The sequence below is a fragment of the Suncus etruscus genome, chromosome 10, assembly GCF_024139225.1.
Source record: "Suncus etruscus isolate mSunEtr1 chromosome 10, mSunEtr1.pri.cur, whole genome shotgun sequence".
Lineage (NCBI taxonomy): Eukaryota > Metazoa > Chordata > Mammalia > Eulipotyphla > Soricidae > Suncus > Suncus etruscus.
The window spans coordinates 92,912,979-92,931,970 of record NC_064857.1 but is presented as its reverse complement, the minus strand read 5'-3'; the positions used below and the strand labels follow the sequence as shown (position 1 = coordinate 92,931,970).

General features: G+C 37.5%; 1 protein-coding gene across 1 annotated transcript in view; it reads left to right on the top strand.

Annotated features, from left to right (window-relative positions):
- The window catches only part of FBN1 (fibrillin 1), a 271,458-nt gene that overhangs the window by 231,682 nt on the left and 20,784 nt on the right, over nucleotides 1-18,992 (top strand). Inside the window, exons 48-54 of the mRNA XM_049782524.1 lie at nucleotides 568-696; nucleotides 1,368-1,487; nucleotides 5,094-5,219; nucleotides 15,556-15,705; nucleotides 16,071-16,136; nucleotides 16,415-16,531; nucleotides 18,209-18,328. Of these exons, the coding sequence (XP_049638481.1) occupies nucleotides 568-696; nucleotides 1,368-1,487; nucleotides 5,094-5,219; nucleotides 15,556-15,705; nucleotides 16,071-16,136; nucleotides 16,415-16,531; nucleotides 18,209-18,328 (828 nt within the window). The remainder of the gene's footprint in view (nucleotides 1-567; nucleotides 697-1,367; nucleotides 1,488-5,093; nucleotides 5,220-15,555; nucleotides 15,706-16,070; nucleotides 16,137-16,414; nucleotides 16,532-18,208; nucleotides 18,329-18,992) is intronic.

The window sequence follows — 18,992 nt, the reverse complement described above, 5'->3', positions numbered from 1 at the left end:
TGCTAGTGGCTAATTTTATGTTCTGATTGTAATGCTCAATGCTTGCAGCTGCATTGGGTATTCTGTTTTAGCCTTTAAATATAATAAACTTAAAAGAAGATCACAATGAAATTTTTTAAACTTTATTTATTGATTGATCACTTTTTGGGCCACCCCTGAGTGGTGCTCAGGGGTCAATCCTGGCTCTGCACTCAGAAATTGCCTCTGGCAGACTGGGGGACCATATGGGATGCCAGGAATCAAACTGGGTCCCTTCCGGGTCGTTCACATGCAAGGCAAATGCCCTACTACTGTGCTATTTCACCAGCCCTGATCACAATAAAATTTATATATATAAATCTCACATAAATTATAAATCTAATTAAGAAATTGTATTGTTTTAAGAGGTTTGAAGTGGTGTTTAAAGACAGATCTGTCCTTACAAACTGGATCTTTACTGAAATTTGCCTAGCCAGAAAAGGCTGCTGAAATTCAGAATAAGCATTTTTCCTTTTGAAGGTTTTTGACCATTGTTGAGAGTAGGACATTTTCTGTAGACTCTATCAAAGAATTTTTTTCTTTTGACAGATGTTGACGAATGTGCCACCGGAAATGGAAACCTTTGCAGAAATGGCCAGTGCATCAATACAGTGGGGTCCTTTCAATGTCAGTGCAATGAAGGCTATGAAGTGGCTCCAGATGGCAGGACCTGTGTGGGTGAGTGCAATCTCAGACATACCTCCAAAGCATATTCTCAGAGACTACCCCAAGAACCATAATATCTTCCTCTGCAATACCTCCTTCTGCAAACCTGGAGGGAAATTTTATCGAAGTAGAATTGAACCTGCCAGGTACCTGCCTGTAGACTCCTGAGGCTATATATGTCTCTACACACACATATATATATATATACATATATTTAAATACATAAAATATTTTATAGTAGACAATATGTCATACTGTTATTTTTATACTTATATATGTGTATATATCTTACTTCTCTTTCTTTCAAAGATGTCTAACAGAGAACAGTTAAACCACTACAGTTAGCAATCAAATTTTCTATAAAATACTTTTTTTTTGTTTTTTTTTCTTCAAAATATCTTTATAGAAACATCAAATTATCTTAGAAATATCTGCCCAAATTTTTTCCCCACTTTTCTAAATTTTCTTAATTTGTGGTAGTCAAATGTATGTGGTTGTCATAATCTACCCTTCCAACAGCTGATGCATCTTATTTTTTTGAACCATTAATTTTTCAAAGTAGTTTTTGTGGACTTCCGTGTTATGGAATTCATTTATTTTAATTCTAGTTTCCTTGAATTTTAATTTCTTGATGAAAACCATGCTGGTGAAGACCTATCCTTTTTATCTCTACTTCTCTGCAGATGTAAATGAATGTGCTCTGGATCCTGGAAAGTGTGCGCCAGGTACCTGTCAAAATTTGGATGGATCTTACAGATGCATTTGTCCACCTGGATACAGTCTACAGAATGACAAGTGTGAAGGTAGGGGGGAAAATTATGTTTAGAAATTAGTAGTATTTGTAATTGCATCAAAGCCATTTAAGTCAAAGCTTTTGAAAAGGTGTGATGGTGTCTTCACTCTGGAAAACTTTATCAAACACTAATCCAGGTAAAATTTATGATGGCCTCATACTTATATATGGTGACATAGGAATTTCTAATTCACATGTCAGTCTCTAACGAGTCTCTTTTTCTATTTTCATAAAGATGTTTGTAAGAACCTCACCCTTTTTCACATGTACGTTTATGCAGCTTGCAAAAATTCTGTATTCATATTTTTTTTGTGGTTTTTGGGTTATACCCGGCAGTGCTCAGGGTTATTCCTGGCTCCATGCTCAGAAATTGCTCCTGGCAGACATGGCGGACCAAATGGGATGCCGGAAATGCCTTACCTCCATGCTACCTCTCCGGTCCCCTGTATTCATATTCTTAAATTCTAATGTTGCAGTTAAAATATCTTCCTGATTCCTGTTAAAAGTTCTTATTGAAATGTATCTAAATAATTTGTCTATTTCCATAATAATTTTTTTTTTTTTTTGGTTTTTGGGTCACACCCGGTGGTGCTCAGGGATTACTCCTGGCTGTCTGCTAGAAATAGCTCCTGGCAGGCACGGGGGACCATATGGGACACCGGGATTCGAACCAACCACCTTTGGTCCTGGATCGGCTGCTTGCAAGGCAAACACCACTGTGCTATCTCTCCAGGCCCCCCATAATAATTTTTATTGTTTTGACCTACAAAGGGGTGAGAGTGTTACACATAAATTGTAAGCAAATGTTACATTGCATTCCTTAATGCATGTTGTTGCATTAAATGGGAGACTTCGACCACCATAATTTGACAAATTGATTAGTTTGATATATTTTTCAGGAATCATCTAGTTTAAACACATCACATTTACCATAATCCATAAAAATTTCTATCTTCAATATTACTAAGAAAGGTTATTATATAATATTGAAACACAGCAAAGAAAGTGATAATATTCTAAGTAGAAATTTTCATTTAATAAGTATTTGGCATGCATGTAAATTGTTGCCTTATTTTTTTTTCATTTTATTTAAAATTGGCTTTATTCACTCTACAATTAGTATAAAATTTACCTAACGGGAACAAAATGAGATGTTTAGAAATAAGAGCATCTTTCTAAATAGTCAATAAATGTTCCCTTTTTACAGTCTTTGTCCCCAATCTTAGAAAGTCAGCACCAAGAGGTTAATTTAACTCCCCAAAAGTTTCTATGTAGCAAACATTACCCTGATAACAAAAGCAGACACAATAGAAAAAAGGAGAAATAAGGCTGATAAACATAGATGTAAAAAACCTTAAAATACTATCAATTAGAAACCAACATTACTCATCCAAAAAAACCATAGACCATGATCAAGTAGGATTCATTCCTGGGATATAAGGATGGTTTAACATATGCAATTCAAATAATGTAATACACCATTTCAATACAAGAAATTAAAATCCATATATATGACCATACAATAGATAAGAAAAAATCATTCAAAAATATCCATGATATTCTTATTCATGATAAAAACACTCAGTAAAATAAAAGTTTTCTCAACATTGCCAAAGTTACTTACCATAAGCCTGCAGTAGACATTATACTCAATGAGAAAAATCTAAAACTCTTTCTCTAAGGAGGCCAGAGTGATAGCACAACAGTAGGACATTTGCCTTGCACGTGGCTAACCCAGGATGGACTTGGTTTTTATCCCCAGTGTCCTTTATGGCTTCCCGAGCCAGGAGTGATTTCTGAGTGCATAGCCAAGAGTAACCCCTGAGCATCATCAGGTGTGGCCCAAAAACAAACAACAAAAAATCTTTCCCCCAGGGCCAGAAAGATAGCATGGAGGTAGGGCATTTGCCTTGCATGCAGAAGGATGGTGGTTCGAATCCCGGCATCCCATATGGTCCCCGAGCCTATCAGGAGTGATTTCTGAGTGTAGAGTCAGGAGTGACCCCTGAGTGCTGCCAGGTGTGACCCAAAAACAAAACAAAACAAAAAGTCTTTTCTTAAGATTAAGCACAAGACAGTATTTTCCACTCTCACCACTTCTATTCAATATAGTATTAGAAGTACTTGCCATAGCAACTAGGCAAGAAGAAAGATATTTAGGATATCCAGATATGAAAAGAAGAAATTAAATCCTCACTATTTTCAAATGAGACAATTCTATATCTAGTAAACTCTTAGGACTCTATTTAAAGCTTCTAGTGGTTAGGTGGTTAGTTTAATATTTATAATACTAAGTCATCATAACGAAATAAATTTCTATATTCCCCTTAGCTTTCTTTCTTTTTTTTGGTCACACCAGGCAGTGCTCAGAAATCGCTCCTGGCAAGCTCAGGGGACGATATGGGATGCCGGAATTCAAACCACCATCCTTCTGTATGCAAGGCAAACGCCTTACCTCCAAGATATCTCTCTGCTCCCTCCTTAGCTTTCTATCAACATCAATGAGATATAGATAGATAATGCAAATATATTTTGGATTGGGGACATGATTTTGCCCCAAGGTCAGTCTGTTATTATGGAACTCAATATCTAGAGATATTATGGTTTTGCTTAAAAAAAATAAGATATTCTATACAAATTTAAGAACTCAGAACCAAAATTAATTTTTATTACAGATTTTCTATTGTAAGTTAGGAGATTAAAATAGGTACATCTGTTGAAAAGGGAAACCATATTTTCTCATAAGCAGGGTCGTTATGTTATTTATTTATTTATTTATTTATTTATTTATTTATTTATTTATTTTGGGTTTTGGGCGACACCCGGCGGTGCTCAGGGGTTACTCCTGGCTGTCTGCTCAGAAATAGCTCCTGGCAGGCACGGGGGACCATATGGGACACCGGGATTCGAACCAACCACCTTTGGTCCTGGATTGGCTGCTTGCAAGGCAAATGCCGCTGTGCTATCTCTCCAGGCCCGTTATGTTATTTATTGACTAACCCCAAAAAGAGGTTAACTTTTTATAAGAGCAATAAATAATAAGGCCAGGTTATTGGGCATACTATAGATAATATTCATAAACCTAAGCATTTCAAAAGTCATCATAGACTTCCATTAGTTTAATCATACTATTGGTAGTTATTATGTTTCCATATGCTAAGGGAAGGATGTAATAATTCTAAAAGGCCTGTTATCTGAGTGATGAAGTAATAGTCTATAACCTCTTCCAGATTATACTATGTCTCTTCAAAAATATTCCTGCACATAGGAGTTATCCATAACTGTGATGATAACTTTAGTGTGTACTCCATAAAATTACTTTCACAACTATCAGTATCCTTATAAAATTCATAGTCTTCGGGTATTAGAATGTTTCATGCTTCTCTACTAGGTTCAGGATGATAAAAATTGCTCCAATTTTTCTTATTAGACCAGCATTGCAATCTGGGTAAACTTTATTTCTGATTATGCTCCTTTGAAGATACTGCAGGTTCGAAACATCTTTAACAAGGCAAGAATTTTGCAACTCAATTGCCTTTTGTACCTCTACATGTTGCACTTAATACCTGATGGTGTCTACATTGCATTCTGACTTTGATGTTCATGATCCTTTTAGATATTGATGAGTGTGTTGAAGAGCCAGAAATTTGTGCCTTGGGAACTTGTAGTAACACTGAAGGCAGCTTTACATGTCTATGTCCAGATGGCTTCTCTTTGTCCTCTACGGGAAGGAGGTGCCAAGGTAAGTGCCTTAGGAAACTGTAGACTTTCATTATTTTGTGTTTACTTTGGTGGTTTTGTGTTTTAAACATGGCAAAGCTTTGATTCTTTGTGAAAGAGAAGATGGAGAGTTTTCATTCATCCAGAAGACTAATGATTAGCATATGTCAGAGAGTTCATTTTTACTTTTAAGCTTTAAGAACTCATCCATCAAGTTAGGGTGTCTTGTACAATTGTCCTGGCACCCCAGCCTATTGCTCCTCCTAAGAACACAGACGATCTCTCTTATATGTTGGACTTACAAATGCAAAGCAAGGTGCCAACAAAGGTCCAAAGCAACTGATCCATGTAATTGAGTTGAAGGATGGGTGGGAAGAAGAGATGTTGGGGATCCTTGGAAGAGAGAGGAGGTATTCCAGTGCTAGTTTGATGTTGGGATTATGATCATGAGAAACCATTATTAATAGCAGTTAGCCACAGAATCTCCATAAAAAATTCTAAACAGAAGGTAGATTTTAATTAATATAATTCATTAAAGCAGAATTCTCCCAGTGCTCTAGTCATGCAAGATGAAAAAGGAAATAATGATTTATCCAGTCAAAAAATAGTCAATACCTTGCTAAAAGATAAGGAATAAATAAAAGAACACAGATGCCACTAAGTCAGTCATTGGGGAATAGGGAGCTACAAATCCTGAGAAACTGATTATGCAAAGCATGTCATTGATTAAAAAGTTAATCAGTAGAATAACAAGCACAAGAGTATATAAAGGACTGACTCAGATACCAACAAAGCTCTGTTGCATAGTCACAATATTGGTTTGGTAGTTATTCTTCAAAAATGAGAAAATTTTGAACTTCTAAAAAAATTAAAATGAGGTTGACCCTAGAGGGAGAGTCAGTCTAGCCTCTGAAAAGACAATCTAAGTGAATCTGGACCAAAACACAATTATTTAAAAATAAAAATGCTGATCATTCATACACAACTAAGATATAGACATATCCCTTAAATCACAAATTTTAAAAAAGAAACTGAGAAAAATAAATAAATTGACCAGGATTCTTGCTTTTGTCATAAGTACCTTTTCAAAAATCCTACTTGTGAAAAAAAAAAGTGAAAAGGGAGTCTGAACTTAAGCATAATGCTATGTTTTATGTACTATAAAGTCAATTAAGATTTTACTGAACTGCATTTGTCTACTTGCTTATACAAATTACATTAGTAAATTTATCACAACACACACACACACACACACACACACACACACACACACACCGACATAAATATTTCTTTGCTGAAAGCCTAAGGGTTGTGTTTTATTGTTGGGGCTGTGGTTATAGTTTTATTGTTCATATTTCTTTCTTTATTCTTTTGATTATTTATTTTCTTGCTTTGTTCCATATTACCAAATACAAGGCAATGAATATCATTTCAGATGCAAAAAAAATGTGTTCAGCCCTGCCACTTTTAGCTTATGACAAGTCATTTAATCTTTGCAAGCTCAGTCGTCTTATTTTTTTTTTGGTTTTTGGGCCACAGCCGGCAGTGCTCAGGGGTTACTCCTGGCTATCTGCTCAGAAATAGCTCCTGGCAGGCACTGGGGACCATGTGGGATGCCTGGATTTGAACCAACCACCTTAGGTTCTGGATTGACTGCTTTCAAGGCAAACACCACTGTGCTATCTCTCCAGCCCCCCAGTCATCTTATTTTTAACAGTAACTATACAACCAGTCCTACAGAAATATTTGGCAAAGCTTTGTTAGTTTCTGAGTCCTTCACAGATAATTATTATTCCACTAATTAGCTTTTTTTTCACTTTTCTATGCTTATCTTGTTGCCTGTTATTTAAACATGTAATGGTAAAGAGTAGACAAGTCTCTGTTGATTTGTCTTTGTGAGAAGCCCACAATGCATTGGGAGCCATGAATAGAGTAGTGCTGATTCAAACAGAAATTCTGTTTGTATGGTCCAAAGTTACCAGATAAATTCCAACCTCCTTGTTTTTATGTGCTTTTAACTTGGCTTGACTTTGGAAAAACAAGTGATGAGAAACCAGGTGTGAATCTGCCAATGTGGCAACCAGAGGAAACTCAGAGGCTATTAATTCAATTTACACAGCCTTTCAAAAGAGCAAGCTTACACTGCAGGAAGAATCAACCCAGCTGTGAGCAGCAGTGCCACATGCTTTGCTCCAAAAGGCAGAGCCAGAATTGAGGAATGCAAGCAGAGAAACTGACATTTTTGGTTCTAAGGAAAATTTGTAGATCATTAAGAACTTGCAGATGGACTGGTAAATAGACTTTCTAGCAAAGCCTAGTAAAAGTGACTGAGCCCAGCTTTATTTGCCATGCAAGGAAATTTTGATTAATAAATCAGTTTGAGAGATGTAAATTAAATGTAAATCTCCCACAGAGTACAGATTTTACTGGTGCCGAAAATTAAGAGCTAGGATTTTTAAAAATAAGATGATTAATTACCAGTCAGACTTCCATTACATATGAAATGAAAAAATTTCACAGAATCATAAATAATATTTTTTAAAGAAATAAATGTGTTAGGACTCAGGTGAACAGACACTGGATTCTGACAGCCAAAGATAAAGTGAATCACTCTAATAAACTAAATAAAGGGAATTTACCACTTAGGTTCACTATAATTTTTGGAATTAATCTTTTTTTGTATAAAGTGTAGGGTTTTTCCCCAAAGATAGGGTTGTGGGGTGTTATTGGAAAGACAGTTCTGAGATATAGAACAGGTTATTTATATAATAACAGGGTTAGCAACTTTAATAGAAACAGTATTAGAACATGTAAGATACGGGTTTAATGAAATATTACCAGTTGGGAGACAAAAGAGAGAATTTTTTTTTAATTTTATTTTATTGAAACCATTGTGCTCTACAAAGACCTCCATAGTTGAATTTGAAATATACAGTGAGTCAGGGCCACCACCAGTGTCAACCTCCCTCCATCAATGAATCCAGATTACATCCTACAACACCCCTTTTTGACTCCTAGTCTGCCAGCATGACAAGCCCATCTAAGTTTAGATTATTAAAGTTTAGGTCTCTTGATTCTATTGTCATTGACTTGGGCTTGGATATTTTAGTTCTGTCCTTATTTTTTCTTCACCAATGCACCTGAGACCACTTGGCCCCTGGTCCCCAGCCTTTCTTTAAATGGGCTTTGTTTTTTTTCAGCCATTGGTGCTGGGCAATCTAGTGTTTAGTAGTCTATCAAGGTCTGACAGTCTAGTACTACAAGTACTTGGGGGCTACCAAAGCTGTACTTGGCATGCTGAGGGCTAGAGGAGTTTATAATGCTGAGAATCAAAGAGACAATCCTTTGAGATCTATCCCTGATCTGATCATTAAAGTTTACTATCTTCATTGAGCTATATTGTGAGTATCCACTAAATTATGACTTAAGAAGTCATAGACATATTAGTAAAATACGACTGACAATTCTAAAACATTATGTTCATTCTCACATTATATGAAATAGTGTGTTCATTTTGTGACAGTTAACTTGAAGGTAGAGCAAATCAAAAGATGTTGACCCAAAACACTCTATCTTATTCTAAACACATCAAGCATTTGATGGCTGACATACTTCAGAGCAAAAACTGTTTTATTACTCTTGACCTTTAGAAAAGTAGTTCTTTGAAGGTACCTGTTAGATCTTAGCTATAACAAATGTGAAAGAGGGCTAGAGATTAAGGAAATAAATTATCTGGAATAGCTCCTACCACTGAAAAGCTGTTAAACAAGTTCACTAAGGAAGCCAACTGAATTGAACTTTGTGGGGAAAATATGATTGATGGTGGATTTATGAGATAGATTTTTTAAATAATTTTTGACAATTCAATTCTGCTTAGACTATATCCTTGAATAGTAATGTTGGTAAATTGGCTTAATAGAAGTACCTGGGCAATTATCATAGTAAGCAAGCTATCTTGAACTGAAAAATGGTAACAAAATAGAGTAGTTCTTCCATTCATAGAAAGAGGAGTTATGCAAGAAGAATACGAGAGCATTTCCTTAAAATCTGCAGATGTAGCTTCTGTGTAACTGGAGTCAGGGCTGCATGGTTTTGGAAATGAAGAAGAAAACGCACTTTAGGCTCTTGAATGAGCTCACTTTTTTTTTTTTTTTTTTTTTTTTTTTGGTTTTTGGGCCACACCCTGTGACGCTCAGGGGTTACTCCTGGCTATGCGCTCAGAAGTTGCTCCTGGCTTCTTGGGGGACCATATGGGACGCCGGGGGATCGAACCGCGGCTAGCGCAGGCAAGGCAGGCACCTTACCTCCAGCGCCACCGCCCGGCCCCATGAGCTCACTTTTTTTTTTTTTTTTTTTTTTTTTAGTTTTATTTTATTGTTTTTTTTTTTTTTTTTTTTTTTTTAATTTTTTTTTTTTATTTAAACACCTTGATTACATACATGATTGTGTTTGGGTTTCAGTCATAAAAGGAACACCACCCATCACCAGTGCAACATTCCCATCACCCAAGTCCCAAATCACCCTCCTCCCCACCCAACCCCCGCCTGTACCCTAAACAGGCTCTACATTTCCCTCATACATTCTCAATATTAGGACAGTTCAAAATGTAGTTATTTCTCTAACTAAACTCATCACTCTTTGTGGTGAGCTTCCTGAGGTGAGCTGGAACTTCCAGCTCTTTTCTCTTTTGTGTCTGAAAATTATTATTACAAGGGTGTCTTTCATTTTTCTTAAAACCCATAGATGAGTGAGACCATTCTGCGTTTTTCTCTCTCTCTCTGACTTATTTCACTCAGCATAATAGATTCCATGTACATCCATGTATAGGAAAATTTCATGACTTCATCTCTCCTGACAGCTGCATAATATTCCATTGTGTATATGTACCACAGTTTCTTTAGCCATTCATCTGTTGAAGGGCATCTTGGTTGTTTCCAGAGTCTTGCTATGGTAAATAGAGCTGCAATGAATATAGGTGTAAGGAAGGGGTTTTTGTATTGTATTTTTGTGTTCCTAGGGTATATTCCTAGGAGTGGTATAGCTGGATCGTATGGGAGCTCGATTTCCAGTTTTTGGAGGAATCTCCATATCGCTTTCCATAAAGGTTGAACTAGACAGCATTCCCACCAGCAGTGGATAAGAGTTCCTTTCTCTCCACATCCCCGCCAACACTGTTTATTCTCATTCTTTGTGATGTGTGCCATTCTCTGGGGTGTGAGGTGGTATCTCATCATTGTTTTGATTTGCATCTCCCTGATGATTAGTGATGTGGAACATTTTTTCATGTGTCTTTTGGCCATGCGTATTTCTTCTTTGTCAAAGTGTCTGTTCATTTCTTCTCCCCATTTTTTGATGGGGTTAGATGTTTTTTTCTTGTAAAGTTCTGTCAGTGCCTTGTATATTTTGGAGATTAGCCCCTTATCTGATGGGTATTGGGTGAATAGTTTCTCCCACTCAGTGGGTGGCTCTTGTATCCTGGGCACTATTTCCTTTGAGGTGCAGAAGCTTCTCAGCTTAATATATTCCCATCTGTTAATCTCTGCTTTCACTTGCTTGGAGAGTGCAGTTTCCTCCTTGAAGATGCCTGTAATGTCCTGGAGTGTTTTGCCTATGTGCTGTTCTATATATCTTATGGTTTTGGGGCTGATATCGAGGTCTTTAATCCATTTGGATTTTACCTTTGTACATGATGTTAGCTGGGGGTCTAAGTTTAATTTTTTGCAAGTGGCTATCCAATTGTGCCAACACCACTTGTTGAAGAGGCTTTCCCTGCTCCATTTAGGATTTCCTGCTCCTTTATCAAAAATTAGATGGTTGTATCTCTGGGGAACATTTTCTGAGTATTCAAGCCTATTCCACTGATCTGAGGACCTATCCTTATTCCAATACCATGCTGTTTTGATAACTGTTGCTTTGTAGTACAGTTTAAAGTTGGGAAAAGTAATTCCTCCCATATTCTTTTTCCCAATGATTGCTTTAGCTATTCGAGGGTGTTTATTGTTCCAAATGAATTTCAAAAGTGTCTGATCCACTTCTTTGAAGAATGTCATGGGTATCTTTAGAGGGATGGCATTAAATCTGTATAATGCCTTGGGGAGTATTGACATTTTGATGATGTTAATCCTGCCAATCCATGAGCAGGGTATGTGTTTCCATTTCCGTGTGTCCTCTCTTATTTCTTGGAGCAGAGTTTTATAGTTTTCTTTGTATAGGTCCTTCACATATTTAGTCAAGTTGATTCCAAGATATTTGAGTTTGTGTGGTACTATTGTGAATGGGGTTGTTTTCTTAATGTCCATTTCTTCTTTATTACTGTTGGTGTATAGAAAGGCCATTGATTTTTGTGTGTTAATTTTGTAGCCTGCCACCTTGCTATATGAGTCTATTGTTTCTAGAAGCTTTTTGATAGAGTCTTTAGGGTTTTCTAAGTAGAGTATCATGTCATCTGCAAACAGTGAGAGCTTGACTTCTTCCTTTCCTATCTGGATTCCCTTGATATCCTTTTCTTGCCTAATCGCTATAGCAAGTACTTCCAGTGCTATGTTGAATAGGAGTGGTGAGAGAGGACAGCCTTGTCTTGTGCCAGAATTTAGAGGGAAGGCTTTCAGTTTTTCTCCATTGAGGATAATATTTGCCACTGGCTTGTGGTAGATGGCCTTCACTATATTGAGAAAGGTTCCCTCCATTCCCATCTTGCTGAGAGTTTTGATCAAGAATGGGTGTTGGACCTTATCAAATGCTTTCTCTGCATCTATTGATATGATCATGTGGTTTTTATTTTTCTTGTTATTGATGTTGTGTATTATGTTGATAGATTTACGGATGTTAAACCAGCCTTGCATTCCTGGGATGAAACCTACTTGATCGTAGTGGATGATCTTCTTAATGAGGCATTGAATCCTATTTGCCAGGATTTTGTTGAGGATCTTTGCATCTGCATTCATCAGTGATATTGGTCTGTAATTTTCTTTTTTGGTAGCGTCTCTGTCTGGTTTAGGTATCAAGGTGATGTTGGCTTCATAAAAGCTATTTGGAAGTGTTTCTGTTTGTTCAATTTCATGAAAGAGTCTTGCCAAGATTGGCAGTAGTTCCTCTTGGAAAGTTTGATAGAATTCATTAGTGAATCCATCTGGACCTGGGCTTTTGTTTTTCGGCAGACATTTGATTACTGTTTTAATTTCATCAATGGTGATGGGGGTGTTTAGATATGCTACATCCTCTTCCTTCAACCGTGGAAGATTATAAGAGTCCAAGAATTTATCCATTTCTTCCAGGTTCTCATTTTTAGTGGCGTAGAGTTTTTCAAAGTAGTTTCTGATTACCCTTTGAATCTCTGTCATATCAGTAGTGATCTCTCCTTTTTCATTCCTGATACGAGTTATCAAGTTTCTCTCTCTCTCTTTCTTTGTTAGGTTTGCCAGTGGTCTATCAATCTTGTTTATTTTTTCAAAGAACCAACTTCTGCTTTCGTTGATCTTTCGGATTGTTTTTTGAGTTTCCACTTCGTTGATTTCTGCTCTCAGCTTTGTTATTTCCTTCTGTCTTCCTGTTCTTGGGTCCTTTTGTTGAGCATTTTCTAGTTCTATTAGCTGTGTCATTAAGCTACTCAGGTAAGCTCCTTCTTCCTTCCTGATGTGTGCTTGCAAAGCTATAAATTTTCCTCTCAGTACTGCTTTTGCTGTGTCCCATAAGTTCTGAGAGTTTGTGTCTTTATTGTCATTTGTTTCCAGGAACCTTTTTATTTCCTCCTTGATTTCATCTCGGACCCACTGGTTATTGAGCATGAGGCTGTTTAACTTCCAGGTGTTAAAGTGTTTCTTCTGAGTCCCTTTGGAGTTCACAAATAATTTCAGAGCCTTGTGGTCAGCGAAGGTAGTCTGCAAAATTTCTATCCTCTTGATCTTATGGAGGTATGTTTTATGTGCCAGCATGTAGTCTATCCTGGAGAATGTCCCATGTACATTGGAGAAGAATGTGTATCCAGGTTTCTGGGGATGGAGTGTCCTATATATATCCACTAGGCCTCTTTCTTCCATTTCTCTCCTCAGGTCTAGTATATTCTTGTTGGGTTTCAGTCTGGTTGACCTGTCCAGTGTTGACAAAGCCGTGTTTAGGTCCCCCACAATTATTGTGTTGTTGTTGATATTATTTTTCAGATTTGTCAGCAGTTGTATTAAATATTTTGCTGGCCCCTCATTCGGTGCATATATGTTTAGGAGAGTGAATTCTTCCTGCTCTACGTACCCCTTGATTAATATAAAATGTCCGTCTTTGTCCCTTACAACCTTCCTGAGTATAAAGTTTGCATTATCTGATATTAGTATGGCCACTCCAGCTTTTTTATGGGTGTTGTTTGCTTGGATAACTTTTCTCCAGCCTTTTATTTTGAGTCTATGTTTGTTCTGACTATTCAGGTGCGTTTCTTGTAGGCAGCAGAAGGTTGGATTGAGTTTTTTGATCCATTTAGCCACTCTGTGTCTCTTAACTGGTGCATTTAGTCCATTGACGTTGAGAGAAAGAATTGTCCTGGGATTTAACGCCATCTTTATTTCAAAATTTGGTGTGTCTTTTGGGTAGTCTTGTCTTAGATTAGGTCTTTCAGTTTTTCTCTTAAGACTGGTTTTGTGTCTGTGAAGTTTCTGAGCTGTTTTTTGTCTGTGAAACCATGTATTCTTCCATCAAACCGGAAAGTGAGTTTTGCTGGGTATAGTATTCTGGGTGAAGCATTCATTTCATTCAGTCTTGTCACAATATCCCACCACTGCTTTCTGGCATTGAGCGTTTCTGGTGACAGGTCTGCTGTAAATCTCAGGGAAGCTTGCTTGAACATGATTTCCCCTTTTGATCTTGCTGTTTTCAGAATTCTGTCTCTATCTGTGGGATTTGTCATTGTGACTAGGATGTGTCTTGGGGTGGTTTTTCTGGGGTCTCTTTTGGTTGGTACTCTTCGGGCATGCAGGATTTGATCACATATATTCTTTAGCTCTGGAAGTTTCTCTTTAATGATGTTCTTGACCATTGATTCTTCCTGGAAATTTTCTTCCTGGGTCTCTGGGACTCCAATGATTCTTAAGTTGTTTCTGTTGATCTTATCATAGACTTCTATTTTCGTCTGTTCCCATTCTTTGACTAATTTTTCCATTGTCTGCTCATTTGCTTTAAGTTTTTTGTCCAATCTCTCCTGCTGTATGGAATTGTTATGTATCTCATCTTCCACAGCACCAAGTCTATTCTCAGCTTCTGATACCCTGTCCCAGAGCTTATCCATTTTGTCATTCACTTCGTTTACTGAGTTTTTCAGGCCTGTTAGTTGACATGTTATTTCAGTTTGGAGTTTTGTCATTTCTGCCTTCATATTTTCTTGGTTCTTATTAGTGTTCTGTTCAACTCGATCCATGGTTTCTTGGAGTCTGTTGAGCACCTTCCATATTGCTAGTCTAAAGTCCTTATCTGAGAGGTTGATTAGTTGTTCAGTCATTATCTGGTCCTCAGAATTGTCATCTTCATTCTCTATGTCTGATGCTGGCCTGCGCTGTTTCCCCATTGTCACATTTGTATTGTGGGTTTTTCTACGTGTTGTAGTGGTATTCATTGTCTATATGATGTAGGCAGCACACTCCTCTGGCTCCTCCCTTTCTGGATGGGCTGACTTGCCTCTAAGGAAGGGGAGTCCTCCGTGGATGAAGCCTCACACTGGGTCAAATCTTAGGCCCGAGCATGTAACAGAGAAGACAGTCCAGAGAGAAATGTTTGCTTCTGTGATATAGCGCCGTTCTTAGTGTGATTTTTCCTTCTTGTTGCAATGGAGTTCTTTCCTTAGAAAGAGTGCACGGCCGCGTAGCGAAGCGGAGCGGCCGTGCTCCGCTGGAGCCTCTTTTTGCCCCACTCGCAAGAGTTTCACGCAAGAGGACAGTAGACAGACATAGACAGGTCACACTCACAGTCTTTCACAGCTGAGCCCCACTGGGCCGGTGTACTTTCGCGGATTTTCCCCACCTGGTGTCACACACAGGGAGCCCTCACTTTTTAAAGTTGCCCAATTTTTTCTGTAAGAACTGGAAAAGTCAGTTTCCAAGATTATGTCAGGCAAGGTTGGAGAAGTTGATGGGAACTAAATTTCACCTTCCATATTGGAGTCACCAAGAAATTATAAATATCAAATAAATATATGTGTGGCTACAAAAGCTATGTTTGACTTGAGAGAACTCAGCCCAGTTACTATTCTAATCCTTTAAGGAGTATTACGATAGTAATGACAAGAGAAAATATTTAACATGTGGATTCTTTCTCACTCAATACTACACAAGAATGACTTTGCAGAGGACACATCTGAAGGGTCTCTTGAATTAATGTTGCAGATTTGCGAGTAAGCTATTGTTACTCAAAGTTTGAAGGAGGAAAATGCTCAGCACCCAAATCTAGAAATCACTCCAAGCAAGAATGCTGCTGTGCCTTGAAGGGAGAAGGTTGGGGTGATCCCTGTGAACTGTGCCCCACCGAACCTGATGGTATGTCTGTAATGTACATTTTTCTATGGGCCAAAGGACAGATTGCCATACAAGTCACCTTAGACAAAATAAGATAATCCATTTGAGTTTCAGATCTGACTAAAATGTTCATATCCACTACTTTAACTCAGAACCAAAGTAATTATTTCCTTCCAAACTATATTATAAACCAGAGTTCCCCAACTAGCAAGCAACATAATAGCTCTGAGAACTGTGTGAACATTCTCCAGTTTCTGGGCTCATCTCATTCCTTGCTTGCCCGTATGTTTAGTATGTGGCAATTTGGCCACTGCTTCACGCTTGAGTGGAGCCTAGAGCTAACTCCCATTGGTCTCTCCATTCATGAGTATGTATTTCCAATGCAGAAGCCTTCCGAAATATATGTCCCTATGGAAGTGGAATTATTGTGGGACCTGATGACTCGGCAGTGGGTAAGTGGCCTGGAAAGGATTATGTTTTCTTTAATATTTTCGTTAAAAATTGTTCTGCTCTTTTTTCAACTGTTCTGTTCTTATTTCTCCACATCTATCTTAAAAAATTAATCTCAACTTGTATGCGTGTATCTTCCCCTTTAAGTCTCTATTACTTGTAGTCTTGTGATATGTATTCTTGTGATAACCAAAGTTTTGTTGACTAGACTTTTGATCCTGGCACACTTAAAATTTTAAAAAGTGCCTCTTTTTTTCTTGGTCTTTCTCCTTTGCTGCAGACATGGACGAGTGTAAAGAGCCAGATGTCTGTAAACATGGGCAGTGCATCAATACGGATGGTTCCTATAGATGCGAGTGTCCCTTTGGCTACATTTTGGAAGGGAATGAATGTGTGGGTGAGTAAAATAGTTTGTTTCTCCAGTTTGGGTTAGTTAATATGTTAGAAATTACACTATAGTTCATTCTTACTAGAAAAGTTAAGTACCCATATGAGACAGAAATAAATTTTACCAGTCATCCATTTAGTCACAATACTAGTTTAGTCTCTACCATGCTCCAGGCTCTTTGCAGGCTCTGTCAATAGCTGAGACCCAAACTAATATGCTGTCTCTCTTTGAAGAAACACCTTGTAGTCTAATGGAAAAAGATAGGGCATGTTTGAAGAGATGGTAGAAAGAAAAGCATGATCAGTATCCCTGTAAACTTTTTAAAAATATATTATGGTCATAATCTTATTTTCCCAATATGTAAAATATGTGAATTTTTATCTTGCTTTTATTTGTTTTCCTAAATAACCCAAAATGCTAATAATTTTTCAGTGTACAGATGTTCTTTTCTAATAAGAAATTGGAGCTTGAGAACCACTGCTATGATTGTGGGAGGTTAAGCAAGTTCTTTAGCCTTCCTAGGCCTTAAAATATAATATTTTTTCAGATGAACTAAACTATTTCCAATTATTTTTAAGCCCTAAAAATCAGTGTATTAGCAGAGCAAATATGAGGTTGTCCAGAACACTTTGGAACTTGCAGTTAGTTCTACCACGTATATGAAAAATGATCCTCATCAACTAGGATCTTTCTGAAGTATCCTATAATCTTCAATTTCTCCCCATAATATGACAAAATAAGATAGTCAATATCTAGGTAGATGTGTTAGGAAGTATATTTATTTCTACATATATTCATATACTCTAGATATCCTTGGTAAAACTTATTCTCTCTCCAGGGTTGTTTAGAGAGATTGTACCCTAAATATATTTCTTTCTGGTCTTTCTTTTTTTAATATAAACCATATGGTTTCAATGGAATCAACAAAATCGACTTGAATCCTGATTTTATCCAGTGTTTTAATTTTGCTTAACCTCTGGTCTCTTGTTTTATGGAAGTTTAGTCTTCGATTTTATATCTGGCAAAAATCCATCATGTTTAAGGCTTCTTAGAGAATGATGTAATATAAAGCCAAACTGAAGATGTATTTCTTTTTCTTTTCTTTCTTTCTTTTTTTTGAAGATTTATTTCTAACTCTAAACAGGCAAATTCTTTTTTTTTTTTTTTTTTTTTTTTTTTTGGTTTTTGGGCCACACCCGTTTGACGCTCAGGGGTTACTCCTGACTATGTGCTCAGAAATCGCCCCTGGCTTGGGGGGACCATATGGGACGCACCGCGGTCCTTCCTTGGCTAGCGCTTGCAAGGCAGACACCTTACCTCCAGCGCCACCTACCCGGCTCCAGGCAAATTCTTTTGACTTGTGAGGAGAACCTTGTTTTAACCCTTTGGACACCTATTCCCAGTAGAACATTTACTTCTCCTTAATTGTGAAAGGCTGGAGAAACTCATGTTCAAGAACACTACCAGGGCAGCTAGAAACCCAGCTACTGTCATGGCCACTTAGTGAATTTTACAGCTAGAATCCTGTGACCATAATACTATGTCCTCTCCCTCAAAGGACAGTGAAAATAGAATAAGACATTATTGATCAAAGTACTCTGATATGATGAAAGGTATAGTCTGGATCGAAGCTTACTTTTCTTCCAGTCATCATGTTTTGAATATGTTCTCCTTGATCACTTGCAGATACTGATGAATGTTCTGTTGGTAACCCTTGTGGAAATGGAACTTGCAAGAATGTGATTGGAGGCTTTGAATGCACCTGTGAGGAGGGATTTGAACCTGGTCCAATGATGACTTGTGAAGGTAAACTTCTTTTTTTTTTGCTCACACCCAGTGGTGCTCAGGGTTTACTCCTGGCTTTATGCTCAGAAATCGCCCCTGGCAAGCTCAGGAGACCATTTGGGATGACGGAAATCAAACCTGTCCATCCTGTGTTGGCCATGTGCAAGGCAAATACCCTACCGCTATGCTATCACTTGGGCCCCTGAAAGTAAACTTCTTAAAAATGCAGCAGTTGATCTGATTATGGGGCCACAGTTGAACATTACAGATTTTCATGTAACATATTACTCAAGGCATATATAATTAAAAAAACACCTCACCTGTGCCTGATGTGCCATCCCATCATTTCTATCTTTATGTGGCCTCCTCTTTATGGAGTCTGAAAGAAATTAAGTGACTTAACATCCATGATGCTTCAGATCATGTAGAGATTCCCCACTCCCTACTACTAATATTTCCTACTGCTATTTTGACTTGCTTTTTCAATCCCCCTTAAATTTTATTTCCTTCCTCAAATTCCTTTTTTTTTTTTATTTTTTTTAAATTTCTTCCAGCCTGCCCATATAAACATCTATACATTGAGTAATCAACACCATTCTGTAACTCTGGGATTACAAAGAACACTATACATAGGTTGCCTTTATGCCATTAGCACCTGTCAAAGTGCCTAGAAAGATGTCTGGTC